The 27002-nt window shown below is 44.0% G+C and overlaps 4 protein-coding genes and 1 pseudogene across 4 annotated transcripts; 1 reads left to right on the forward strand and 4 right to left on the reverse strand.

The window, feature by feature from the left end:
* The first annotated feature begins 61 nt into the window (after positions 1 to 61).
* On the forward strand, positions 62 to 1954 carry LOC135676291 (transcription factor PCF5-like; annotated as a pseudogene).
* Positions 1955 to 2091: 137 nt separating this feature from the next.
* Positions 2092 to 4168, reverse strand: LOC103987806 (protein IQ-DOMAIN 9). The gene is made up of 6 exons (XM_009406224.3): positions 3788 to 4168; positions 3445 to 3567; positions 3222 to 3365; positions 2921 to 3148; positions 2665 to 2778; positions 2092 to 2591 (listed from the first exon to the last, which is right to left on the reverse strand). Exons 2-6 carry the CDS (start codon positions 3517 to 3519, stop codon positions 2268 to 2270), a joined length of 885 nt encoding a protein of 294 aa, XP_009404499.2. The 5' UTR covers positions 3520 to 3567; positions 3788 to 4168; the 3' UTR covers positions 2092 to 2267.
* Positions 4169 to 5646: 1478 nt separating this feature from the next.
* LOC135676292 (prefoldin subunit 6-like) lies at positions 5647 to 9256 on the reverse strand. The gene is made up of 5 exons (XM_065187317.1): positions 9097 to 9256; positions 8954 to 9024; positions 8709 to 8833; positions 8516 to 8576; positions 5647 to 6047 (listed from the first exon to the last, which is right to left on the reverse strand). The coding sequence occupies exons 1-5, from the start codon at positions 9176 to 9178 to the stop codon at positions 5991 to 5993; spliced, it is 396 nt and encodes a 131-aa protein (XP_065043389.1). The 5' UTR covers positions 9179 to 9256; the 3' UTR covers positions 5647 to 5990.
* Positions 9257 to 9562: 306 nt separating this feature from the next.
* LOC103987808 (mannosyl-oligosaccharide 1,2-alpha-mannosidase MNS3) lies at positions 9563 to 15401 on the reverse strand. Its single transcript, XM_009406227.3, has 6 exons — positions 15165 to 15401; positions 13463 to 14421; positions 12550 to 12808; positions 10533 to 10730; positions 10257 to 10405; positions 9563 to 10163 (listed from the first exon to the last, which is right to left on the reverse strand). The coding sequence occupies exons 1-6, from the start codon at positions 15243 to 15245 to the stop codon at positions 9905 to 9907; spliced, it is 1905 nt and encodes a 634-aa protein (XP_009404502.2). The 5' UTR covers positions 15246 to 15401; the 3' UTR covers positions 9563 to 9904.
* Positions 15402 to 15731: 330 nt separating this feature from the next.
* On the reverse strand, positions 15732 to 17234 carry LOC135677714 (uncharacterized). Its single transcript, XM_065190090.1, has 4 exons — positions 16734 to 17234; positions 16530 to 16634; positions 16220 to 16303; positions 15732 to 16109 (listed from the first exon to the last, which is right to left on the reverse strand). Exons 1-4 carry the CDS (start codon positions 17229 to 17231, stop codon positions 15891 to 15893), a joined length of 906 nt encoding a protein of 301 aa, XP_065046162.1. The 5' UTR covers positions 17232 to 17234; the 3' UTR covers positions 15732 to 15890.
* Between the last annotated feature and the right edge of the window lie 9768 nt (positions 17235 to 27002).

Genomic DNA, 27002 nt, shown 5'->3' on the forward strand with positions numbered 1-27002 from the left:
GTCTCTTTCGGCAAAGCAATAAAGGAGCGAGATAACGAAAGCTGTAAGTGTCATCGTCTGAAAGGTAGGATAGGATTGAACAGAGACGAAGATGCTCTTGTGAGATGATATTTTGTGGCTTTGTTCGTCTTTCCAACGGGAGCTCATGTTGCTGCTGAGATTGGAGGTTTGTCTTCTAGGAGATAGGTTCACCTTGATCTTTTGATCTCTCATGCCTGCTTGTCCTTGGCAACCTCTCCCTCCTGTTGCCCATCTGTGTCACCGCGTCCTTGTGCTTCTGTTCTTCGTCCTTCAGACACTGTGTCGACAGCGGTGTGTGCGGTGTTGGTCGACTGAAAGCTCGAGTTTTGGTCTCGGCGATGTAATTGAGAGACTCGGTGGCCAAGACTTCTCGAAGAGGAAGTAAGACGGAAGAAACTACCGCTGCCAGCATCACGTGCAGACCACCACCAGCAGGAGCAGCAGGAAGTGGAGCGGAAGATCGCGTCCTCATCGGTTGCCACGGCTTCGACTTCCAAGGATGCCCATCTTTCGGAGAAGATGGGGGAGGGCCAAAACCACCACGGAGGCCTCGGCTTCCGCCAACTTGCTGTCCATGACCGCCACCAGCAGCGGCGGGCGCAGCCCCGCTCGGGATTTGGAAAGCTGAGGGGCGCCGGCGGGGAGATTTTGGAGGTCCATGGGGGTAGCATTGTGCGGTCCACCGGCCGGAAAGACTGCCACAGCAAGGTGTGCACCGCCAAGGGCCCCCGCGACCGCCGTGTCCGCCTCTCCGCGCACACTGCTATCCAGTTCTACGACGTGCAGGACCGCCTTGGCTACGACCGCCCAAGCAAGGCCGTCGATTGGCTCATGAAGAACGCTAAGGCCGCCATTGACCAGCTCGCCGAGGTCCCAGCCTGGACCCCCACCTCCACCTTGACCGCTGCCATTACCTCCACATCCCGTGTACCTCCACCATCCAATCAATCCCCGGTTGCCCAAATGTCAGTAGTGCCTTCAGCTTTGGCGGTGGTGACGGTGGCGGCGGCGGTAGTGGGAGTAATTGTCTTCTCCAGCCATCGTTGGACTCCGATGCCATTGCCGATACCATGAAGTCCTTCATCCCGATGGCTGCTACTGGCACCGCTACTTCACCATCCTCCAGCTCTCCGATCCGCGTCCAGAACTACCCGCCGGGACTCCTGCCGCGATCCACCACCCAAACTCAAGGCCTCTGCCTCTCCCTCCAATCATTCCAAGATCCGATCTTTCACCAGAACCCAACTCCGTCCGCTCATAATTCTCTACTCGCTGGCTCCGCCGGCTTGGGTTTTGACCACCCCGACTCTGCCAGTTGGGCCGAACACAAGCAGCGAATGGCTCCATGGAATGGAGCGGAGACGAGCGACGGTGTTGGCCATGGAGGATTTCCTTTCTGCGTTCCACTACCACAGGCGGTGCCGACGCACTCGGTGCTCTGCCCGAGCCAGTTATTCTCTCAGAGGGGGCCCCTTCAGTCCAGTAACCCGCCTTCAGTCCGTAGCTGGGCAGAACCCATGGCGGCCAACGCCGAGATCCAGATGCATCCGGCGCTACATCACTCTGTTTCTTCCTCTACATCCCAGCACAGGTTCAGGGCGTAGAGGAGCATGGCGGCATCTACAACAAGCTGCGCTCTGTTTCCTCTGCTTCTCGCCATCGATGCAGTGGAATGAAACAACTAGACCATCTCCAATTACTACAGCTGAAATTTCCGATCTTTGCTTTATCCATAGGACTGTTTCGAGGCAGAAAGTGAAGACGAGCAACAACATTGCCTACATCTGCTGGAAATCCGTGTCTTCGGTCTGTTCTTTTCTTTTCTCTGTTTCTTGTCTATTGGTTCCTCTGCCTTGTTAGTCTCAGTTATCGTCGTCTTTGTCGTTGTGATGATCTGTTGTCACCTGGTAATGACAATACATTGGTTCTGTTCTGTCCAACAGTTAATGAATAACCTTTGATTGGAAGTGCAAAAGGAGCAGCATTCATGACTGCCCCCATTCCATTTTAGGATACCGAGGACAGGTCTCTTTCTCTGTTCTTGGTATAGAACACGGCACGGACAAGAAATAGCATCCAACCTTAACGCTGCTTCACATGGAGTCAAAATGCATATTACACAGTTCAGTAGTCTACACATACAAAGGCAGAATGGCCTCTTATTCTGCACATCAAACGGAAAAGAATCCCACAGACTTTGCTGCCACTCGTGTTTGCATTCATTGGCTATCGAATGACGGTGAAGCTTACGGCTGCTGTTCTTGCTTCGTCGCTTTTGTACTCCTGGTTCTCGGGCGAGCAGAGCTTGCAACGTTGGTGGTGTTCGACTCCTTGCTCGCTGCTGCTTCTTCGGATGGCTTAGATGGCTTCTTCGTGGATCCTTGTGCTTTCTGACCTGAAGGGCTGGCGTTCTTACCTGCTTTGCTGGCTGTCTTGGCCATGGAATGAGATGAAGGCCTGGTCTCCCACGGGCGAGCAGCAATCCACCTGTCCACCCAACTCCACTCCCAGTTGCCTTTTGCGAGCTCGTACACGAATGGCCCTTGGCTCACCCCAGAGTTCACCCTCCACTACAGATGCAGGACAAGTGCGTTAGTCCTACAGCCATGCTTGCCTTCAGCAAGATCCTCTTCAACAACAAACCTGGTGGGAGAAGGCATACGCCATGGCTCGCTCCCGCTTGACTGCTGCTTCTTCCCTTTGTTGTATCCTGGCAACGATTTCTTCCTTCGTCTCGGAGCCTCCGTTCCATTCCAACTGTGAGGAACTCGAGATGATGAGATTATTATGTTCTTCTAGATGTGACGCAGAGGTCTAGGATTTCTCGGTCAACTATTTTAGCTGCTATCAATCATTCATCCCTGAAAGAAAGGAACAAACATAGGGATATGAACTTTACCGCAAGATCATGAAGCTTGGCCTCAAGTTTCGACCGGTTGTCATGTTTCTTCTGCCTGACGCGGCCTTCTGCCACCATATTAGCACGTCGGGCTCTGATTTCTGCTTGCATTTTGCTCCAGGACTGGACATGGCTCCAAGTGTTTGATGCCTGCTTCTGTACAGAATTGCGATGGGTAAAGGCTTGCAATCTGTGGACTCTCTTCAGACTACGGAAAGCTTTCCTTGCCTGCAAAATGGCATGCCATGATCGATGTCCACACCGATAAGATTCCTGTAAATTGGTATGAAAACTAGCATGCCTTGAATCCTCGGAAAGCAGTTTGGATTCGAGTAGCAGCAATATCCTCAGAAGCCATGCCATCAGCACCACCAAATAATTTACCGGGATCTTTACGAGACTGACCCTTCAACTCGAACCCATTGGATTGCTGGTTGGACGAACCCTGTTAACAGCAAGAACTCCTGAAGAAGAACATCATTATCTACTTAGAAACATCACCTTGGGATCTATTGTTTACTTACCGAAAGTTTCTTTGCCCCATCTTGCTTTGCTTTCTTCCGATTAATTATCGTCTTTAACCAATCTCCAGAGCCCATCCTCTTGAACGCACTCCAATTTTAGCTCTAAAGCTTCCAACAGAAGACCTGGAAGAAAATTATCAGTGTTATTATAGCAAGAAACTTTGATTAAGGTGCGTCAATGTAAGATAAGAACCATGTCATGCCAATATGAGAAGAGCATGATTGACTCTGTTGTCATGACAGAAGATTTATAGGGGCAAGGGACAATCAAATAAATCAAAGCCATGAATGAAGCACAAGGCCACAAATCAAACAAAAACGGAGAACATGTGGATCACAACACCTTTAATCAGAAATCCCTTGCGATAGAAGAAGGTCGCACCCACGCAAAGAGAACAAGTTCCATAAAAGTGTAGGGGAGGATGAGAAGGTTGAAGATGACGAGGAGATTTCGGGATAGGAGGAGGAGTCACTTTGGCAGCAGATACAAGTCGCCAGGGTGAACCAATGCAGATAATAATATGCGGCAAGGGAAGGGAAACAGCGGGTGGGGTAGAGGTTGAGAGCAAACGCCATGGCCCAGCACAGCAGCAGCAGGAAGTCCTCTCTCTCTCTCTCTCTCTCTCTCTCTCTCTCTCTCTCTCTCTCTCTCTCGCTCGCTCGCTTGCTCGCTCGCGTCTGTTGACCTCCATTTCCTCTCTTCTTTCGGAAGGGCGCCACCTTCTCATGGATCCAAAGATCTCGACGGGAGTACAGCCGCCGACACCCACTTCAATCATTGCCGCGGAAGGTGGTGGTTGTTGTTGGACTGAGGAACCCGACGAAGGGAAACAGAGACAGGACAACCCCCATGCAGCTGCGTCTCCGTGGCTGACGACGCTCTTTGGTTGATTGGTTCACATCATACTATTTGTCTTCGATCCCCAAAGCAAACTTTGATCTGTCAAAACTAAAATAATGTGCATATATATATAGCCAAATGATTAGAGAACATAGGAACGGTGTGGGAAGGGGAGAAGAAGAAGGTTGGGCCGACTGCGTGCCATCAGATTGGCGTTGAGTTAGATAGCAGATGCCGAGCTGTTGCAGCACAGATTGGCAGTCGATGGCGCCTCCGAATGCGTGCAAGAACTTTGTTTGTGTCTTTAGCATTCGTGTTCCGCCTCGGAATGCCTTTAGATGCGTGAAATAGTTTTTGCGATTGCGGTGCTGCCGAGCTATACGCGTGAAGATTAAAGCTCGCCTCCGTTGCGCATTGAGATGCGTGCAAAGAAGTTTTGTAAAGATACTGAATCATTTTATTGTTTTGTGGCACGAAATTAATGAGGATTAAATTATCAATACATGTCTTCATTAATAAGATAGATTTATGTTCATTAATTTTTTTAAAAAGTTAATATAAAATATGATTATCAAATTAATAAAAAATAAAAAAATAATCCCGACGAGGCGCCGAGGCGGGCACCGCCCGGTGGATGCTCTCGCCTTCGACACCCAACCACTCGGAGGACTCCATGTATGCAACCAATGAATGCTCCGAAGGAGGAGGAAGATTGATGCAATCTACAAGCGGATTGAGAGACCGCTCAATCACATTTAAAACAGCACGTCTCCTCTACCATGCTGCACTGATCGGCCAGTGGAGCAGACACGCTTCCCTGCATGTTTGGAACGTGGAAACGGAAACGTTTCAGGATCCATAATGTCGTGTGTATCAAAACATATCCTGTAAGTCTTTTGATTTGTTATTTGATATGTTCGCATACCGACTCGTCGCCACCAGAAACATGCGGTCACGTCGTCAACCAACGTCCCATTGGTAAAAAGTGTTTCCTCCTGCAACTTAAGATGAATACGACGACCAATATATTTAGATGCTGTTCTCTGTCACTCGATAGGTACAGAGATGAAAGAGAGGAGGGGAATCAGTCATTCACTGAATAATGATCATTTTGTCTGATGTGTAAAATTAGGTGTACTGACACTTACTGATTTCGAACTAGGAGAAGACTTGTTGTTGGTGTTGGACGTGAACTCACCATTTAGGATCCCGATTTCAAGTATTTAGTTGCATATGCAACACCCAAGTACCTCCAAAAATAAGATATGTAAGCTTCATAAAGTGGAAGGTGCAAATGTGTGGGTTACAAATATCATACAGAAGTCTTAGCTGACAAGAAAGCATCACGAAACTATGCAAAGTCAAGAAACAAGCAATTGTCTCTGATGAATAGAAAGAATATCATATGCATGAAAATGGCGAAGTAGATGAGTTCATATCCAAGAACAAGTTCTTCACTTCCACTAATTACCTCACAGGCTCAAGATTATCTTCTCAAAACCCAACTCCAATAAAATGGGAACTTTGATAATGTTTAACATAGTTGCTATACTAGATTTCAAGAGAAAAACACATTACCACACAGATAAGCACACGAACATGACTTCAGCCTGAAAATTTCTCCATCTGGTGGAGGGTATTTGATCTAGGAGAACTACCAGAGTGAAGGTGAGACAAATCGCCTGACAGTCCCTACATATGGAATCTAGGATTTGGATTTTCCAGCCTGTAGTGAATGAATCCTCTGTTGTAATTTTAAGACCTGCAAAACATATTGACACTGTTATAAAAGATAGTAAACCATCTAGAAGTTTCAAGTGACAGTTTATCCGATGAACTATTCTAAGCAAGCATACACCATCAACTTGGTTCACCATGATCAACTTTGATATACTATGCCAAGTGAGGATGCTATTTCTCATGAGTTTCTCAATTTCATCAAGGCCCCTTCGTGCCGATCAATCGTTCAGAGTCCAGAATTGTCTATGAATCGCTTCTAAACAGCCAGGGAGCGTAACAAGTTCTCGAACTTCAGGCCCTCTTTCATTGTGAACAATGTGAAACCCATCAAATTCTGTAATTTGTAAACTTATCAACTACCAAGCATTTATGTAGTGTAATGCTAAATATACATCAATGACCCGAGGCTTGATGTTGCCACTGGTCAGGAATCACATATAGTACAGCAGCAGACCCATATCCAGCAAAACCATACACTAGTGTCAAGCAATCACAACTTTAAAATTTAAATTACATAACTTGGTTTCAAAGTCTTACAGATTGCCGTTGGAAGATGTGCTATGCAAACCAAGATCCTAGTAGCAGGAAACTTTAATACACACAAAGGTACTTCAGAATTTTTGCGAACTGGAAGCTTTCTAGAAATTGCAATCCTTAATATTTGAAATAGTGATTCCTAGTATTAGAATGACAACTTCCATCAATCCATTTCCTGTTATATTAAGAAATATGCCACCATTTCATCTCTACAGTATCTTAGCAAATAGAGATCAGAACTTTTCTGCTTCACATATATGTTATTTGCTTCAAGCTACATAGCGCTGAATACACTGACCCTCAGGCTTCACTGGGATTCCATTGCCATCACCTTTACCATTTGAAGATTGTAGTTCTCAAGCTTCTTTTCAAGAAAATGGATAATAAATGAAGTAAAGGACAACATATGACTCCTGCATAATTTTATTCTGGTCCAGAACATACATGTTTGCTAGAATCAATGGTAAAGGTAACAACAGTCACCTAATAGCTTTCTTTAACCTGGTTGAGCACATGACCCTTATCTTCTTTACCTTGATCTTTTTTCATCCTTACTGCAGCTCCTTTCTGAAGTTCAATCATTTGATACCAACATTTTGATGCTTCTATATATCTTCCAATTAAAACCAAGAATAAACCTTAAACAAACTTGTTTATGTAGGATCTATAGAACACCATCCCCCAAAAACCAAAAATCCAAATACTAAAGTACATTCGATTCTTCTGATAACTCGAAATTTTCATAACCCTTGTTCGCTTCAAGGAGCCTCAGGTTGACCAAATCTGACAACTTTGTGTTCTTATACATCGAAGCCTTTAGAGTTTAGACAATAAGCATCTCAACTATAATGTAGGTACATTGATAGCATGATTGTCTGTGTGCCACATATGAGCTTTGCAGTACATTAACCATCCACGAACAAAAACACTGGCCAGTCCTACAGCCAGAATGGTATGAGGTTTTGCCTGTATACAAAATATGTGCATCACTGGCCAGTTCTCAATTGCAAGCTCAGTGACAGATTGGTGTTTCTCTACCTCATGTTTAACATTACAGGCTACAAATTGTAAGCTTAATGCAACAGTTTTATAAACATCCAAACCGTTCCCCTTAAGCTAGAAGGAAGCAAGCCAACCATATGAATGCTGCTTTACATTACTGTGTGTCTTGACGATATCATAAAACTGATGCCTCGATTTAATTTTATATCCTTAGATTAAATGATTTTTGTGGCATATACATATAACCATCACTCTTTTCCCTCCGAGAACAATGACAATGAGTCCTCATTAACCAATGATAAAAATTCATGGTATAACACATTGCCTTACAAGAGCCAGAACTTCATAGAAACTGATGATGCTATCAATTCTCCGGTCATTTCTTTTGTGATGGACATTCTTTTGCTAAATACTTTTCTTTTCTAGTACGTTTTAATTAATAATTTTAATAACAGTCTCATCAAAGGAAAAAAAAAAAGGAAAAAGCTCAATCTTTAGGATATTTTTCAAAAGAAGGTTTCACTGCGCACCGATCAAGGCAACACAATCTTCTAGATTACAGAAAAGAAAAGGCCTTTCTTAGGTTTGAAAAGAAATGTACTCTAGAAGACTAGATAACAATCATCTCAAGTAGCTGCAGAGACTGCAGCGTGTTGCAACCTAGGTGGGAAAAACAAACATGTAGCAATTAGTTCTGAATTATTGCTTGCTTCACTTATATCTAAGGGGTGATACTTGTATTCACGGCTTCTAACATATAAGAATCGCAAAAGCTCATACCCTTTAAGGCATTAATATACCACAATATGAGGGAGGCTTTATTTATATGCTGAGCAGAAGCATCTATCACATCAAATAGATTTAAGTAACCTTTTCCAAGTAGTAGAACCACATTTGTAAATCAACCACAAGAAACATGAAGTAATAAATTTAGAGGCAACTGTCACTAACCGATTCCTTCTTGCTGTTCTGCTTGTCCTCCAAATCCTGAAGCGTCCCATCAAGCCGTTTACTGTAATGTGATAGACAGCAAACTATCAAAATAAAGCAAGTGCAACCTTAACGGAACTCAATGAAAAGATTAAGCTGGCCATGCTCGACAGCCAGCAGAAAATTAAGAGCAAAAGGAAATGGTGGAACTCACAGTTCGGCCGAGATGTACTCGATCCTTTTACGCACATTGGCGTTGGCTTCGGCGAGGTCCTGCTTCACGAGCACCGGCCCGATCAGCTTGTACACGTTGGAATTCTCATTCAATAATTCCAGTTCCTTGCATCACCACAACCAATTTATTTTCTTAAACATAACGAGCAAAAGAAAAGCAAAACCCTAGGATGACATAACCAGAAGCAAAATAGAGATTGGGAAACAGGGAAACGGGAAAGAGACCTTAAGAACGAGCTCGTTCTCGCCGAGCTGGATGGTGTACTGCTTCCGGACCTGGTGGTTCTTGGCGATGTCTGCAGCGAAGGACGGAAGAACAGGTGAGTCGGGTCAAATAGGGGATACCAAGAGAGAGGAGAGGGAAGTACCTTTTTGGATCTTGCTGAGGGCGTTGGCCTGGTTTTCGAGATCGCGCTGCAGTTCCTTGACGGCCGCCGGAGACGAAGCCATGGAGACAGAGATCAATTCGTCTTCCCCGAAAGAGAAGGGCGGATGGGGGAGGCCTTCTTAATGCGAGTGCCACGGCTGGACATACTCTTGATGCTAAACTTTAAGATTCGTGATATAGTTTGATATGATTGTGTCTTAGGGTTGAGCGCCTCATCCATAAATATGGTTATTATGATGGGCCGTTATCCACGATATCAGTAAAGATCCAGCCCAAATCCAAAACCTATTACTGATCAAAAGAATCTTTAATTCGTTGAGCTACATTTCGTGGCACTTGGAAGAACGGAATCTAATCAAATGTAAATTTTCAATTGAATTATGCTTTTTTACTTCAAATAATAACCGTAAACTTACTAACTGGTTGAGTATGGACACTGAAGAACAAACCGCACCTAACAAGGCGACGAATTGTGAACAATGACCTGTCTGCTAATTTCAACAGAAACAACACGGTCTCGCTATTTGACAAGGTTTAAAGAGAAAAGACCAAAATTGGTTATTTGCCACAATACCTACTATAGAATCCTATTTCAGCGGGTATTTCGCGTACAGAGATCTCACGTCGGAACACATCTCCACAGTGTCTCAAGTTGCATAGCCCGGGCTCCAAAATAGTTCCTGTTGGGAATGCACAGGGCAATCGTCGAGTTTCCATGAGACCCAATAAAAGCAGGTCCCTCGAGCTCGCATCATCAAGATGTACTCAGGAGGGTTGCTGGCGGAGTTCTAGGCCGAATATTTAGACCAACTAATCGGAAGAGGATGGGCTTCTGTGTTGAATACAAATTTATCTAAAGGCACAACATGCTCGTCTCCAAACAGCAAATATAGATACTTCAAGGTTTCACCTAAGAAGAATGTCTCCATCTTGTCTCTTTTACGAGGAGGTATTACTGTGACGTCATCAAGGGATGTGTAGCCACCAGAGTCTGCTTTTGTATATTTTTCAAAGGCCTCAAAGATCTGCCAACCCCATTCTCGATATCTGTCAAATGTCACAAGTGCCAGAACCAAGTTAAAGTTCAGAAGAATGATGAACATGCAAGGTAACTAACATCCCAAAACCTCTAAATCTTACTTTGGATCTTCAGTTATACGATGCAACACAAATAAAGATTCCACTGTTTCAGGGCGCAAAAGGTTGTGACGATCATTGTGCTTAATTAATATGTCATCTATATACTCAGAGCTCTTATTACCACCATCGAGACCCCCTTCAGAATCACCCTGATTCAATATGGAACATTCAATCAACAATTTACAATTCTAGAGAGGAAAATGCCAAAAGATATACAACATTAACGAAACAATACTCAGCCATCAGTGACAGCCATAAGTTTAACTAGTAGCTTACCTCAACATGGAAATAAGCAATTTCAGGAGCAAGACCTGTAGAAGTGACAGCATACATTTCAAAGCAGGTTTTTGCTAGATCTTCAGCAAGCTTCAAATTCTCCAAATCCTCTGGGGTCAACAAATTTCTTTCCACTGCTTTCTTCCTTGTAATACCTTTTGTTGCACCAAGAGCCAAGGTTCCTGGTAGGAAACAAACCTTCAAAAGGAAGAAAAGTACATCACATATCATAATATGTGATTCAAATGTAATATAAATTGGATGTTCCTAGATATTTGGCTAAGAAGTTTCCTGATTTTTAAGTTGTGGGCAAGGCAATCATATAAAGGCGATAGTTGATAATTTATATCAAGCAGAAATGTTTTGTCTATCAAAAAAGTGAAATATCCGGAGCATTTCCTTTCTGCTCCAATGCAAACAGAAATACCATGAGAAAGAAGTAGATCAAGTTTTGGATACCAATAATTTAGTATAAAAGCCAAACAAGAGCTTTATCCATCTGCTACGAAAAAACTGACAGTTTGGATGAATACTGGCACCAACTACTGACAAAGTCTGTGTGACCTTAAAGATAAAGATGACTAATTGTATATTCCAATAATATATAAAATCTGAAGATTTCAACCAACGAAATGCTTCTTTAGATAATTCCACTCATCTGTTTAAACACATTGGTTGGCACACCTTCTATCTAAATCAACCAACAAAAGAAAATACACAACCAGAAATAAGGATATGGTCAAAATGGATGGTGAAAAATAAAACCTACAGGCATAGGCATGTTTGGAGCAGCACTCTAGTCCTGAATTTAGAACTAACCATAATATCAGCTGCACAACTCCAAAAAAGAAAATTCACTTAAACATGTACAATTCATAGTAGCTAGATCAGCCTATTATGCTTGATTTGACAATCACAGATGAACTTCCTTCGAGACAATTCTTCAATTTGCATTCAGCACTTACTCGTATACTCGAGCAAACTTAAGGATTTTATTCATGATAATTATTATGCAGCAGATAAGGTAATATTCTTCTTCCTCTATCTTGGTTCTATTTACTGCTTTTTACCTCTCCTAACACTGCAAGACCTACCCACACCCCTTCAACCCCCAATGACCCAGGAGTGAAACAAGAAAAAAATAAGAGAAGAAAATATGCAAAAATTCTCTATGCAGTTCATGACAGAAGCTGCACTATCAATGTATCTAAATTATGAACCCTAACCACCTTTCATCATCAGAATATATTTACCTCTTATCGCATCATGTTGTCACCTTCAATCATTGAAACTGAATGGATCATTGTGTCCTATTATGGTCCTCCTATTAATTATAATTCAACTCAAATTCAACGCTATCCTTCTTTTGCAGCTAAAAAAAATGTATCTGTTTCTAATTCAAACTGCAGCACAAGTCAAACTATAGGAATTTTCGTGAGAGGAACATATCTGAAAATTGACACATGCCTGAGATGTCCTAGAATATAGAGACCATCTAAGTTAGATGTCAGATCTCCATTGCAGGATTAGACGTACACAAAGAAGATTTACACCACTCATCTACCATATATATAGAAAAAGATAATTGTGAAAAATATATCTGGCTCATCTACAAGCTTTTTCCAGAGAACAAGCGAAGGAATGTTAGGAATTTAGACTTTTTCATGGATGTTCCACATCATATCTAACAATCTTACATCGGGGAAAATTTGATCAAGGAAGTAGTGCCCAGGTATTTTTCTTTTATATATTATTTGGATATTGCAATTTCTGAACAAGTGAGAGAAAATTTTAATACAGAGACAAACTTGAGCATAAGCAAATAAATATCCTAAAGCAATTAAATAAAATTGTAGACTGAAGATTATAATACAGTTTAATAAAGGCCTTTATTCATAGCACTCTCCACCTGTAAAACTGCACTAGCATCCGCAAGTTAAACAACATATCATGTACCCGAATAAAGATGAGCTTATTATCAATGCCATGGAAAGAGAATGCAAAAATATTTCCATACCAGGTGATCCATTTTAGGGCTAAAAGCACCGTTAGATCCATAAGGAAGCTCCCCAACAAAAACTAATCCTTTGGGAATGGATCTTCGAACTAGAAGGTGCCTCACCCCTCTCATTGCTTCTTCATACATCTCATATAAATAATTTAGCTGGCTGCCACTATTCTTTTGCTGAATCCAAACTTTTATCAAGTATTCATAGTAGCTGTCACCACGAGATCCTAGCCGAATATTCTCTCCATTAAACTGACCAGAATGAGGACTGTGATCACAACAAGGACTAGTGATGTTCTTCATAAATTGCATATAATCCAAAGATCAACTAATTACAATAGACGAAAAAAAAAAAGAATCATCTAACAACAAAAAGGAAAAATGACAATAAAGAATGTAACATATCATTATATTAAATTAGATAGAAAGCATAGCAGTTAAAAATTTTGGCAGTAGTCCTATATCATGAAGCAGAAACTCTAATATCAAAGATGCTCGACATGAAAATGTAAAGAAATTTTCAGCAGATACTATGCTGTTTTGGTGTTTATGCATGGCTCACTTTTCTGATATGGTTTCAGCAGATACTATGATGTCCACCAGTCACCCCTAGGCAAGCAGCAAAGACCAGTAAATGTCTTCTAAATATCGGTAACAGCTGAGTCAACATAACTTAAAGAAAGAAGCAAAATGGACAAGTCTGCAAGACATTGACCCTACTAATAGTCTTAAACAATGCAATGGCTGGAGCCTTGTGCACTTGGCCTCCTTTTATGTATAACATACATATATTACTAACTAGCTCAAGCAATGGCTGAGCTTATCATTATAAAGATTATGAAAAAAATTTAGGTGTCAAACCATTCCTAAGAAAGAAAATAAACCCACAGAACCATCAACCTTGAAATAAAGTTCTTTGTACCTGATATAGATAGGAACCAGTCCTTCCACCTTGGGAAGAGTCCTAAAATGTTCCAAAACCTTCATCGCCTCTGAACCGTACTTGGGATCACCAGAAACTTTACTGAGGTAATTGAACTCAAGCTGCAAGGTTGATACTTCAGACGTACTGCTTAACCCATCAGGAGCAGGATGGGCAGAACGATCATGGAGAACAACATCACTGAAAGGAATTGGCGTTGGACTTGAAGTAAAGGCAGATAACAGCCTGTCACCTAAGTTTTTTGCTATTTCCAAGAGAATATTAGATTTAACTCCTTTAAGAGTCATAGGTATCCCAATGTCACCTGTAGTTACATTATCCCCCCCGCTCAAGTGATAAGCACTGAGAAGACCACCTAACACACGAATGGTTGTCTCAAATAAGTTGACCTGCCCTTTCTTTTCAATTCTTTCCATAAGTTTATTTTCTATCCAAGACATTGCCTCAATAACAATTTCATCAGCACCCATGATAATTGCTGTATCCAAGGAATCTATGATGGTGGCACCTAGACCTCCCAAACCATCAGTGCCTCTTCGACTCAATGGCATAAGTTCATCATAACCCATTGCATAGTCCCTGTAGCCAGACCAAGCATGAATAAACGCCTCTTTGACCTTTTGTTGCCTAGAAACCCAATAGAGCCTCTGTTCTTCAGGACTAGATCTAAAATTTCCCTCTTCATCAGGTGGAAGCTGTGGAGGAAGCCTTGGAGGTTTTCTCCAAATTCTACGTATTCTACTAACACCTTCCTTGACATACTTATGTTCACCATTTTCAACTCCATTCGAAAGTACATTTGATGCAGAATGATCAGGACTTCTATGCATTACCAAGTATGTCAAACCCACGATCATTAATAACATTAAGAATTTTCCTATGCTACAGCCACCGCAAGAATATCTGATGCGGCTGGTAACCAATGCTTGAGTAATCACCTACAAAGAAAACAAAACATAGATATGAAATGATTGCAATCTATGTCATAGCAACTGTTTAATCACGTAAGTGTTTATGAACTTTATTGTTTAGCTTTGAAACCAACTACCAAGCATACTCGGTTACTTGGAGTAGAGAAAGGCTTGTAATGATCCAGTTAATATCATTGAAGTAGCTGTTGATTCCTTTTGACTAAGAGCATAGATATAAGAATTAAACACCAGGCCAGATATCATATTCTTCATGGTTATAAAAAATTCATCTTATATATTATTAGAGCAAGCAGTAGAAGATCTCACTTACTACCCCTTCTTAGATACAACTTGACTAAAGAAAAAAAGAAAAAGATCCCCATTGTAATCACCCGTTAATCAATTTTCTATTAATTAATTTATTGTAGCTCCAATTTCTTCTACAGAGCATCTAATCTGTCAAGACAACAGATCAAGAACTTCAATTTACAGAACTGAAAAAAAAATCCAATCACTCGAATCAAATTAAACAAGGGGAGAAAAGTGGGAATTTAATTTTCAATCCAAGAACAGATAAGAAAGAGTAATAGAGATACGTATCATTACTCTCTCCAATCCCATGCGTATTTGCATAACGATAAACTAAAAGGTCGGAAACGATAATATGGATCTCAGCGAATTAACAACATATCAAGAACCTCCAGATCTCCATAGAAGATTTAACGAGATCGAGCGAAAAGGAAACCGATAGATCTTGAGCAGAGAAGCACCTTGAATGGGGATCGGTGGCGGAACTTGGCGTTGTCATAGTGAACATCTTGCACGGAGTAGGGCAAAGATCTGGATGACATGACCGCAGAGGTCAGTTAGGGTTCAATCTACCTTCTTCTTCTCCGTCTCCGATCGCGAGATCCACGCAGCAGAAAGGGGAGGAAGAGAAGGGAGAAGAAGGAGCGAAGAAATGGGGCTGACCCTGGACGAGGGTCCGGAGTGGGGGACGGTCTTATGGGTCTGGGTTCGAGCGCGAGTCTCCTTAATGCCCGTGCTCGTCCACTCGTGTGGGTCCACCATTTGGGCCCACGTTCCACTCCAATAACAAATCAGGTATACCGTTAAAGCGCAAAGTGTTGTACGAGGAGTAAGCTTGTAACTCGACTTCCGATACGACTTTCGACAGGCTGGTCTGGGCGCATGGAGGAGGTACGGGAGGTACGCGATCCCCGTCTGTTGTAACGTCAGTCGTGGTTACAATCGTGACTCTGAACTTTCGCAACACCGAGTTCGTGGCGTTGGGTGTACGTTCTCAAGGCCATAACCATGATGATGATGATGGAACGAGCATGACAATAGCATAACGAAGTAGAATAGAAACTAAAAAAGCACAATAATAGTACATGCAGTAGGATACAAAGGGGGAGGGGGGAGGAGGAGAGGGAGTCCATGTGTGGGTCTTCAGCTCCTTGAGCAGCAGCAATACCCGAACACGTCTCGAGCTGCTACTTTTGTGTGTCTTGCGGACCATCATCAGTAGTCGGCTCAGATGCAAACGGGCCTAAATCTTTGTACTCTTCCCACGATGTCTTCGCCTTGTCGATCAATTTATCCAAGTCTTTGAGATCGTTCTCGATCGAATTTTTCAGCTGATCCGAACTCATCGTCGTCGTCGGCGAATCTGCCAACATCCTTTCCACCGTCAACATCATGTAGATAACAGCCTGCCACAGATACAAACAGGAGGAAGCGTGATCTGTAAGGTCTGCTGCTGCAAAATGCTTCTACTTTCAACTGCTCATAAGCAACAAGTTGATTGAGATGACAAATTGACCTTGAAAAGACAGGGCCTGGCGTCATGCTTAGGTCTGACAGCGCAAATTTGCTCGCAGATATCTTTGGCCTGATGATAGTCTTTCTGCAATGAACGGGTTCGTTATTATGATGCGGGCAGCAGAATCTTCTGCTCACAAAACTTGAGGCGTGTTTGGCATTACTGGTAAGATCACATTAGTGTGTTCTTTTTTGTCTCTAACTCGTGGAGTTAAAACTGCATCCTTTCTCTCATTGGTTTCCCCTCGCTTGAAGAGGAAGGAAGAAAATGTGATCATAAAACTGGATGAGAAGTATAGAGAATCGATTACCTTCCCGATGTATCTTTGAACTAGACAGATTCCTACATCGTACGTCCCGGCACTTGCAAAGCAATTTTCGGACGAGACATTAGTTGTTCCCATGGCTGAGAGATCCTGCCATCAGTAACAGGAATGAAATGCGTCATCAGTAATAGAACGACGAACTAGCTAGGAAAGTAACAGTACTGATGGCTTCTTGGTGGGAGATTCTACCTTCGTCCCGAATAAGATATCCCGCAGCGCATCGCGCGTCGCTTGCACTGTCATGTTGCAGGGCGTCGACGGATCTTGACTGACGAGCACATTCCTAGGCCCGCCGCCGCCTCCCGACGGCCCTTGAATGGGTAATGACCGGCCGTTGTCTTTAGTGGGCATAGTCCTAAACGTGCTCGGCAACGCCGGAGCGGCAGGTGCGCCGCGCGACAGGCCAACAGCAGCCAAGGCGCAAGCTGCGACGACGGCGACCCCGACCGCCGCCACTTTCGTCACTTTCCGCCCTCCGGAACGGCCCTTTTTGCCTTCGTCCTCCTCGAGAGGCGGTGGCCGCGGAGGAACTTGGGAGCAGGATACGCCATGATGGCGGCGCCACGAACGGGGAAAGCTGAGGTGGCGAACGGGTGCAAGGCCACTCGTGGGGTGGAAACCCACGAGGCAGCGCGTCCTCGTGGACGGAGGAACGATCGCGGCACGGAGGCAGAAGATGGCTTCCATGTGTCGCGGAGGTGATTTAGAATTAGCTTCCATGTGTCGAAGGCAATATATTACGAAGGCGAGAATAAATCTTTCGTGCTGTTAAGCTACTGTTTCTTTTCTTGTTCTACGGGCAAGGAATGGACATCCTTTTTTGCTCAGATACCTCAAGTAAGGTATCAGCCACCGTCTTAACCCGTCATGCACAAATGGACTGCGCTCGTGCTGCCATTTCAAGGTGCAACTTGTTGACGGAGACTTTTGTAGCTGTTCATTGTGCCAATGGACAACCGAAGAGCATCAGAACACTGCAACCTTGAGGAAGAAATCGACGACGACTGCTCGTTTCGGTGTACTTGTTTCCCTTCCTCCTTTCTCTTTTATCTTTGCGTAAGCTATGAAATATTGATAGCGAGAGAAAATCATGTCAAGAGTGAAAGAAGATAATTAATGTAATCCTTCGTCAATTTGACAAGGATCCAAAATTGATAATTATAAGTTATCGTTTCTTATCACTCACGCGGATAAAAAGCTAATGGAAGATTATCAGAGGCGATTAGAGATTATCTTCTTATAAAATATTTTATAAAATATTATGTCCCTTTACGATCATGTATAAAAGCTCATCCTCAACACAATGAAAGAGGATTACTTTTTGACTACTCACATTCATACTCGTCTATCTTGGACTACTAATTTGGGCAGAGAGATCGGATCAGTAAATCTCTCCCAACATCGATCTTTGTGCATGTGGTACTTCAAGAACTCGGCTTTTTCACTTCGAATCATATCGGGCTGACTAGGATGTTAACATTTTCTTCCCATAACATTTTTAACACTAGAAGGAGAGCTCAATATCACAAGAATGTTTATATGTCAACCCTCTCAATGAACACTAAAATAAAGAGGTTTTGCCCCTCGACCCATAGCACTTTCACTCAATGGAGGCAACAACCACCATTTTCCACGTATGGGTGCATCCACCTCGGCGCAAACGTTGATAGGATACTAGCATCTATTCAACGACCTAAGTCTCTCACTTCTATGGACAATCCCAAGCCACCTTACTCATCCCTACCGATGTGTTCTTAAATCTCACTCAACAAGTACATATGCTAATAGGCATAATACAGACTATCACTCTACTTTTACCCTAGTTAGCTTAACTAGCAATGCCATTAGCTCAGTTATGATCACAGGCTTAACTACTATCGGTACTGACACCCTTCAAGATTCTTTAGCTCGACGTGGTGTCAATATCCTAAGAGCGCTCGAGACTCATCGAACCATCAGCCAATGGGACACTTCGATCCTCAACTATGGAATTCAACGGATTACACCACTACTCTACCCTATTTAAATCCGAGGCCTATTTAGTGGATTTGACGAAGAATTCCTTGTGAGTCCAATTATGATAGATAGATCAAGGTTCGGAGAAGATGCGATAAGAATTTCAACAATCCAAAGAGGAAGCACTGATCGATCCCACCTTAGGTCAGTCACTATTCACCCAAAAAATCCATAATGTATCGATTCCAAATAACTTTCACTCCTGTCCTTAGAGACTTTCGATGGTAGTGTTGACCCAATAGAGCATATCATAGTTTTTTGTACCCAAATAACATTATATGATACTTTGGACATCCTAATGTGCTACAACTTTCTGACCATGATAAGAGACCCAACATAAGAATGGTATGCTCGCCTGAATGTCACGGACTTAGCCAGAATTACCTAAGTCGTGAGGCACCCTTGCGGCAAAGATGCGAACTTAGCTTACGTTGCCTAAGTCGTGAGGCACCCTTGCGGCAAAGACGCGAACTTAGCTTGCGTTGCCTAAGTCGCGCTTCACCCTTGCGATTTGCGTCCGCAAAGATAAGCCCACTTGCAACCTCTCACAGGTCCCGAAGGACCAGTAAAAGAGAAAGTTGATTAGTTCGAAGAACGAGGAACGGACAAGTCCCAACGTCTCGCGAAAAGGGAAGCTTTACAAGTAATTCAGCGAGCACCTTGCGTGCACAAGAGAAAAGAGGGAGAGGAGAAAAACAAGGACTTTAGAGGGTCGGACGAACAATTGCAAGTCCACAAACAACTGCTCACCGGGTGTCGGGCGTGACAACAAGTTCCCGTCAAGATAACGTGCGAACTTGCAAAATATTGTTCAACGCCTAACACTATACCGAAGCCCCATCCCCCATGGTGCCACCCGGGTGGTTCCGGGGTGCTAAGATGGCTGACGTTTCGCATGTAGTAGTGGGCTGCAGAAAACAGCTCATGGCACACGAAAACGGATCTGTTTTGGGGCTATTTTGCTCAGTTCGGTGAGCGATCACACTATAGCGCTACAACTTGTTCAAACTTACATTTTTACAAGCAAAGGGACTTAAAACCAAGCCAAAACATGATGCTAAGCAGCTGTACATGTAGATTAGAGCGACGAACGGTTCGTTGAACGAAGTTGTTGCGGGTGCGCGATGACCGTTCGTGACATTCTCCCCAACTCAAACTGTCGACACCCTCGTCAACGCTTATTGGTAGTTGTTGATAATTGTTTCTTCATGTAGTAGGGCATCTTCGGGCTCTCAACTAGTTTCAATTCGGGGAAGCTTTCGCCACTTCACCAAGTACTCGGTCTGCTCAGTTCCATTGGATAGCTTTATCTTGCGATCCGCTAAAATAGTTTCAACTCGCTTCTTGTAGGAGACTCTAGTGGGGGGTAGCCAAGTTGAAACACTTCGGGAAGCATCTTGCGGATCCGAGTGGTAGACTTTTAGGTTGCTGGCATGAAGAACATTGTGAATTTTGAACCACGCCGGTAGCTGCAACTTATAGGAAACGTTGCCCACCCTGTTGATAATTGGGAAGGGCCCTTCATACTTGCGCACCAATCCTTTGTGTACTTTGTTCCTAAAGAATTAGAGTGATGCTGGTTGGAGCTTTACTAGCACCAAATCGTCGATCTTGAACTCTTACGATCGCCTTCCCAAGTCTGCCCACTTCTTCATCCTTTTTGTCGCCTTCCCCAAGTAAGCTCGCGCAATATTTACATTTCGGTGCCACTCCTTTGCGAAGTGGTAGGCTAGCAGACTACTCCCAGTATACTCGATTGCCATGGTATGAGGAGTTGATAGTTGTTGTCTTATAATGATCTCGAAGGGGCTCTTGTTGGACGCAGAGCTCTGATGCAAGTTGTATGAGAATTGGGCAATGTCCAACAACTTCACCTAATCTCGTTGGTTGGCACTCACGTAGTGCCAAAGATATTGCTCTAGGAGTAAGTTTATCCTTTCGGTTTGGCCATCCGTATTAGAGTGGAGGCTTGTGGAGAAGTATAACTTGGACCCCAACAATTTGAATAGCTCAATCCAGAATCGTCCTAGGAATCGAGCGTCTCGATCACTGAAGATATTGTACGGGACTCCCCAATACTTCACCACATCTTCATCATTAACTTGGCTGCCTCCTCCACTGAATAGTATAGGGGAGCAGCAATGAAAGTTGCATACTTTGAAAATCGATCGACCACCACGAGTATCGATCTGAGTCTTCCTACTGCGGGCAAGCTTGATATAAAGTCTATGGAAATGCTCTCCCACAACCTTTCTGGTACGGGCAATGACTCCAAAAGACCCATCGGCTTCCGTTGCTCCACCTTATCTTGCTGGCAAGTGAGGCACGTTCGAACATATTCCTCCACGTTAGTCCCCATCTATGGCCAATAGAAGGCCCTCTCCACGAGAGCCAAGGTTCTGTGAATGCCAGGGTGTCTAGCCCAAAGGGAATCGTGACACTCTCTTAAGAGTTCACGTCTCATATTGTCCACTCGAGGGACATAAACCCTATTCCCTTTGGTGTAAACAAGTCCCTCCTGGACTCAAAACCGTCGTGTCTTGCCTTCTTTAATTAGTTGTATCAGGGCTTCTGCCTGCGGATCACTATACAGTCTATCCCTGATCCTAGAAAGGAAGTTGGAGTGCAGCTGACTTGCTTGGCCTCTGCCCTCCAATTGTACAGCATTCACACGCTCCACTTTCCAACTCAATGCATCGGCCATGATATTTGCCTTTCCGGGCTTATACTTCATTGTCATATTAAACTCAACCAGGAAGTCCTGCCATCATGCTTGCTTTAGGGAGAGTTTCTTCTGAGTTTAGAAATAGCTTAAAAAGATATTGTCTGTCCTTAGTACAAATCGTGATCCAAGAAGGTAGTGTCGCCAAACTCGTAGACAATGGATCACCGCTGTCATCTCCTTCTCGTGCACCGGATACCGTCGCTCGGTCTCGTTTAGTTTGCGGCTTTCGTAGACTACCGGATAACCCTCCTGCATGAGTACTCCCCCAATAGCGAAGTCTGAAGCATCTGTATGGACTTCAAAGGGCTCCCCATAGTTCGACAATTTAAGCACCGGTTCTTCCAATACAGTAGCCTTTAGATCTTGGAATGTAATCTCACATTTATCAGACCACCTCCAAGGCTGCTCCTTCTTCAACAACTCCGTCAATGCAGTTGCACGCTTCGAATACCCCACTATTAAGCGTTGATAGTAGTTGACGAAGCCAAAGAAGGATCTCAACTTTGGCACTTTCTTTGGAGTTCGTCATTCCGCAACTGCTTGCACCTTCGATTTGTCCATCCGAATGGAGCCATCACCGATTCGATGCCCCAAGAATAAGATCTTCGTTTGGGCAAAGTGGCATTTCTCCCTCTTCACGAATAAAGTGTTCTCCCTAAGAACCTTGAAAATTGTTTGAAGGTGCTTGACATGCTCCTCGAGAGTTTTACTGTAGACGACGATATCGTCCAAGTAGATGACCACGAACTTATCCAAATACTCCTTGAATAGCTAATTCATGAGGGTGCAGAACGTGGCCGGAGCGTTGGTTAAACCAAAAGGCATCACCAAGAACTCAAACGCTCCATACCTGGTCACACAGGTAGCCTTCGCTTCGTCGCCTTCAGCAATGCGCACTTGCCAGTATCCCGACCGAAGGTCGAGTTTTGAGAAATATTTGGCTTTTCCCAACTGGTCGAACAAGTCCGCGATGAGCGAGATGAGATACTTGTTCTTCACCATTATTTTGTTAAGGGCTCGGTAATCGACGCATAATCAGATGCTCCCATCTTGTTTCTTCTAGAAGAGAACATGAGCTTCGAATGGTGCTTTAGAGCTACGGATAAGACTACCGCTTAGTAGTTCACCTAACTGCTTTCTAAGTTTTGCTAACTCTGGTGGGGACATGCGGTAGGGTGGTCTCACTAGAGGCTTCACTCTTGTCTCTAGCTCGATGTTGTGATCCACGCCTCTGCATGGCGGAAGAGTCTTTGGCAACTCAGGTGTCATAACGTCAGTGAACTTTTTCAGGACGTTCGCAACCACAACAGGTTCATGAATGGCCTTCTCATCGAGTGGCTCTAGCTTCATAGCAGCCACGAATGTTAATTCACCTTTTCGCACCCCTTTCTTCAGTTGTAATGTCGATATATGTTGGGGTTCCCTGGCTCCTCTTCAAGAGACGGGAACTACACAGGGGTCATCACTTCCCATCACACATAGGGAGTCAAGGAACGACATTGGCACCAACTTCGTCGCATGCATAAATTTCATTCCAAGAATCACTTGGAAGTCATTCAGTGGCATCGCCATCATGTTTGTACTCCCACTCCATGTTCTGATCTTGATAGGAACTCCCTTTGTTAACCCGGAGATTCGCTTGGCCTCCGAGTTCACTGCCTTCATTCGACTTGGGCTCTTCTCCAAGATCAGCCCAAGTCACTTTGCCTCTCGATCGGCAATAAAATTGTGGGTAGCGCTCATGTCCACCATTGCACAGCTCGTTTGGCCATTGAGCTTCATGTCTACGTATATCAGCTCGCCACTTCTTGCTTTTTGTAGCCTTGTCTTCGTGTTCTCCCCCACTTGACCCCGCATGATGTTCAACAAACGTATTACTCTCATCCGGGGTCCTTGCGACTCCTTATCATCGCTGCTGGATTCAGAACTACTCAAACTAAGAGTGACAGCCTTGCTCTTATTCAATCGGGGGGGTGTGGATGGAAGCTATTAAAGCATTGAGTGCCTATTTTGGTGGGCACTCCCTCACCATGTGTAGCCCTCCGCACAAGAAGCATTCGCCAGGTTTCGGGGCCTTACTTTTCGGGCTTGGCCCTTTGTGGGAACTCTTCTTCCTTTGTTCGCCCCTGAGCTCCTTCCCTCGAGAATATTTTAGAGGGTGATTGCTTGAAGATTGTTTCCTTTTTCCTAGGTCTTCGGAGGAAACAAAATCGGTGAGCCTTTCTGCGGCAGCAATTGCCCCGATCACGTTAGCAACATTCCTTCGATGTAGTTCTTATTGAGCCCATGGCTTCAAACTATCGAGGAAGCTGAACAGCTTGTCCTTCTCGGACATGTCCTAGATGTCCAACATTAGCGTAGAAAATTGCTTCACGTATTCTCGAATAGAAGTATTTTGGTGGAGTTGTCTCAACTTCCTTCCTGCGATGAACTCTGTGTTCTCCAGTAGGAATTGCGTTCTCAACTCCCACTTCAGGTCCTCCCATGTGTCAACTCAACACCGACCTTGTTGGATCTCCTCCCAACGGGTTCGCCACCAAAATTTTGCATCTCCGTTCAGATACATTGTTGCTATAGAAATTTTGGTTTTTTTCAGAATCAGGCCTCGTAGCTCGAAAGTATTATTCCATGTCGAACAGAAAATTCTCAAGCTCTTTAGCATCTCTGACCCCTCCATAACCATGAGACTCGAGTGCCCTCAAGTTTTGTGATGGCGTAACGCGGGTGTTGCTTCCTCCCACATTTAGTGCTCTTGTGAGCATGGTCACCGATGAAGTGAGTTCCACCACAACTTCCTACAGGTGTTGCACGGAGTCTTTGGTGTCATCTGACAATCGGTCGACTAGGGCCTCAGCCTTGTCGATCTTGGACTTCGCTTCTTCTTGCGAGCTTTCTATCCCAACAAGCCTTCGTTGGCCATGGTAGAGTTCCTCCAAGCTTGCTTCAAGAACATCCAAGCAGGTTTCCGCCATTGTGAGTCTCTCCTTATAACTCTTTTTCCCGGTTAGTGCTCCAAATTGCACATCCTCCGCTCGCGGAGAGCGGCCAACTTCTCACTCATCATGTTCGCTATCGCGCTCCTCCTAAGTGGCTCCAACAGTATGAGAGCGAGTGTGCACTTGCAGCCCACCTACGGTTGCTTGAGGCAAGGGTCCGGCTTGCCCCGTCTTGCTTGATTCGCCACAATGCTTTGCCTGCTTTGATACCACAATGTCACGGACTTAGCTGAAATTACCTAAGTCGTAAGGCACCCTTGCGGCAAAGATGCGAACTTAGCTTGCGTTGCCTAAGTCGCGAGGCACCCTTGCGGCAAAGACGCGAACTTAGCTTGCGTTGCCTAAGTCGTGCCTCGCCCTTGCAATTTGCATCCACAAAGATCAGCCCACTTGCAACCTCTCGCAGGTCCCGAAGGACCTATAAAAGAGAAAGTTGATTAGTTTGAAGAACGAGCGACGGACAAGTCCCGACGTCTCATGAAAAGGGGAAGTTTTACAAGCAATTCAGTGAGCACCTTGCGTGCATAAGAGAAAAGAGGAAGAGGAGAAAAATAAGGACTTTAGAGGGTTGAACGGATAGCTGCAAGTCCACAAACAGTTGCTCACCGGGTGTCGGGCGCGACAACAAGTTCCCGTCAAGGTAACGTGCGAACTTACGAAAGATTATTCAACGCCCGACACTATACTGAAGCCTCATCCCCCATGGTGCTGTTAGGATCGGAGCGGCACTAAGAGGGGGGGTGAATTAGTGCAGCGGATTAAAACTTTGGTTTTAATAAAAACTTTCGTACGATAAGAACGGAACTTGAAAAGCTTTAATCTTGAAAACGTATTCTTAAATATGTGCAGCAAAAGTAATAAGGAACTTAAAGCATATAAGAAGGTTTGCAATAATGTAAATAGCAATAATGAAATGCAAACCAAGAATCACGCCGATTTTAGAGTGGTTCGGTCAAATGACCTACTCCACTTGCGAGGCCCCTCTTCGATGAGGCTCCCACCTTCCACTAGCAAGTCTCTTGAAATGGAAGGGTAAATACCCCTCTTACAACTTTTACAAGCGGTTCACTCTCTTATAGATTTTCAACAAGAAAGAAGGAGGTGAACACTAGCAAATTGAAAACAAGACAAGCTAACACTTTTCTAAGGCTTTTCTCTCAAACACTTGCTGCTCAAAAAGTTGTTCTCTCAGCTGAGATTTGAGGGGTATTTATAGGCCTCAAGAGGATTCAAATTTGGGCTTCAAAATTTGAATTATCTTTGGGTTCCCGCTGTTGGAGGTGCCACCGCCCAGCCAAGCGGTGCCACCGCCCAGGGCTCGGGTGCTGGGCGGTGCCACCGCCCAGCCAGGAGGTGTCACCGCCCAGCTCTCGGGTGGTGGGCGGTGCCACCGCCTACAGTGTTTTCAGCCCGACTACAGTGTTTTCAGCCACTAGTTGGGCTTCAATCTTGGCTCTCTAGTTCGCTGGTTTAGCTTAATTTTTAGCCTAAACCAACTCTGACTTTGGGCCCAGTTGGCCCATAACCAGGATATAGGATTATCTCTTAATCCTAATCCTAATTACAAGTGGACTACATAACCAAAACACATCCTAAGCAAATTTTCAACCGCGAACGTCGAGTCTTGTTCTGGCGAGCTTTCCGACGAACTTTCTGCTGACGGGCTTCTAGCAAGCTCCCGAACTTGTGATGACTTTAATGAGTAGCCGAGCCTTCTCGGTGATCTCCGTGAACCTCCGACGATCTCTTCGGCGAACTTCCGAAAATTCCGACAGGTTCCCGATTTCTTCTCGGTTGGTTCTGGCAGCATCTCCGACGATTCTTCGGACTCTTAAACGTCCATCGAACTTGACTCCGGTATTCTCGCTTTGTGTTTTTTGGTTATCGTAGTTAATCCTGCACACACAAGCAAACACTCCACTCCGATCTAGACAATTATTATAACGCAAATTGACATTCTGTTGCCCGGCACGTCATTGGTTGGCGCTTCATCCGATTCTTCGGTGCATCGTCCTCTCTTGCAGCTTGTTGCCCAATCGGCGGTTGACCTCCGCAACCCCGATATCCTTGGCGCAATTTCGCTCTCCTTGGCCCGATGCCCGACGCCCGAAGCCTTCTGCCATCCAATATCCTGACGTGATCTCCTCCGACGCAACGTCAATTCCTCCTGCGTTAATTGTCTAATCCTGATCGAGTAGACCTGTATCACTCAAAATGTAGTCAAACATTTAAACACAATCAATTAGTTTCATCATCAAAATCCGAGATTCAACAATCTCCCCCTTTTTGATGATGACAACTAATTGATGACTAACGGAGTTAACCTTAACTCCCCGGAGTTTAACTAAACTCCCCCTATCAATATGCCATTGATAGAACACTTGGATTATCCCAAATCCAAGTAACATTCATCACATGTTATGAAAAACATTTAAACTATCATGCAAATATATAAAATATTTAATTCAATGCATGAAGTCATCAATATACTTCTCCCCCTATGTCATCAACAAAAAGGAGAAGTAGCTACTCTTATGTGTTTATTATATGGGTTCAAACCATTGCATGAAAAACATAATATTAAATTTTTATCATCATGCAATTTTGAAGATAGAAAATTTAGCAAGTAATGCATCATGCTTGGGACATTCAAGCTATCAAGTTTTAGATATACAAGTTTTACAGCATATAAGATAGCACTTTTGGTAATGTTCAAGATAG

This window comes from Musa acuminata, chromosome BXJ1-6 (genome assembly GCF_036884655.1).
Source record: "Musa acuminata AAA Group cultivar baxijiao chromosome BXJ1-6, Cavendish_Baxijiao_AAA, whole genome shotgun sequence".
Classification (NCBI taxonomy): domain Eukaryota; kingdom Viridiplantae; phylum Streptophyta; class Magnoliopsida; order Zingiberales; family Musaceae; genus Musa; species Musa acuminata.

Excerpts from the sequence above, each read along its gene's own strand:
- LOC103987808 (XM_009406227.3), bottom strand. The coding sequence starts at position 15,245 with ATGTCATCCAGATCTTTGCCCTACTCCGTGCAAGATGTTCACTATGAC. Across the intron at positions 10,731-12,549 it reads GCCCTAAAATGGATCACCTG|GTTTGTTTCCTACCAGGAAC; the intron begins GTATGGAAATAT and ends TTCCTTTTGAAG. Across the intron at positions 10,406-10,532 it reads TTGCTTATTTCCATGTTGAG|GGTGATTCTGAAGGGGGTCT; the intron begins GTAAGCTACTAG and ends ATATTGAATCAG.
- LOC103987806 (XM_009406224.3), bottom strand. The coding sequence starts at position 3,519 with ATGGGCTCTGGAGATTGGTTAAAGACGATAATTAATCGGAAGAAAGCA. Across the intron at positions 3,149-3,221 it reads CTGCTTTCCGAGGATTCAAG|GCAAGGAAAGCTTTCCGTAG; the intron begins GCATGCTAGTTT and ends GCCATTTTGCAG. Across the intron at positions 2,592-2,664 it reads CGTATGCCTTCTCCCACCAG|TGGAGGGTGAACTCTGGGGT; the intron begins GTTTGTTGTTGA and ends CTGCATCTGTAG.
- LOC135676292 (XM_065187317.1), bottom strand. The coding sequence starts at position 9,178 with ATGGCTTCGTCTCCGGCGGCCGTCAAGGAACTGCAGCGCGATCTCGAA. Across the intron at positions 8,577-8,708 it reads GAGTACATCTCGGCCGAACT|TAAACGGCTTGATGGGACGC; the intron begins GTGAGTTCCACC and ends ATCACATTACAG. Across the intron at positions 6,048-8,515 it reads AGAACAGCAAGAAGGAATCG|GTCTTAAAATTACAACAGAG; the intron begins GTTAGTGACAGT and ends TATGTTTTGCAG.
- LOC135677714 (XM_065190090.1), bottom strand. The coding sequence starts at position 17,231 with ATGGAAGCCATCTTCTGCCTCCGTGCCGCGATCGTTCCTCCGTCCACG. Across the intron at positions 16,635-16,733 it reads ATATCTTATTCGGGACGAAG|GATCTCTCAGCCATGGGAAC; the intron begins GTAGAATCTCCC and ends TACTGATGGCAG. Across the intron at positions 16,304-16,529 it reads TTCAAAGATACATCGGGAAG|AAAGACTATCATCAGGCCAA; the intron begins GTAATCGATTCT and ends CGTTCATTGCAG.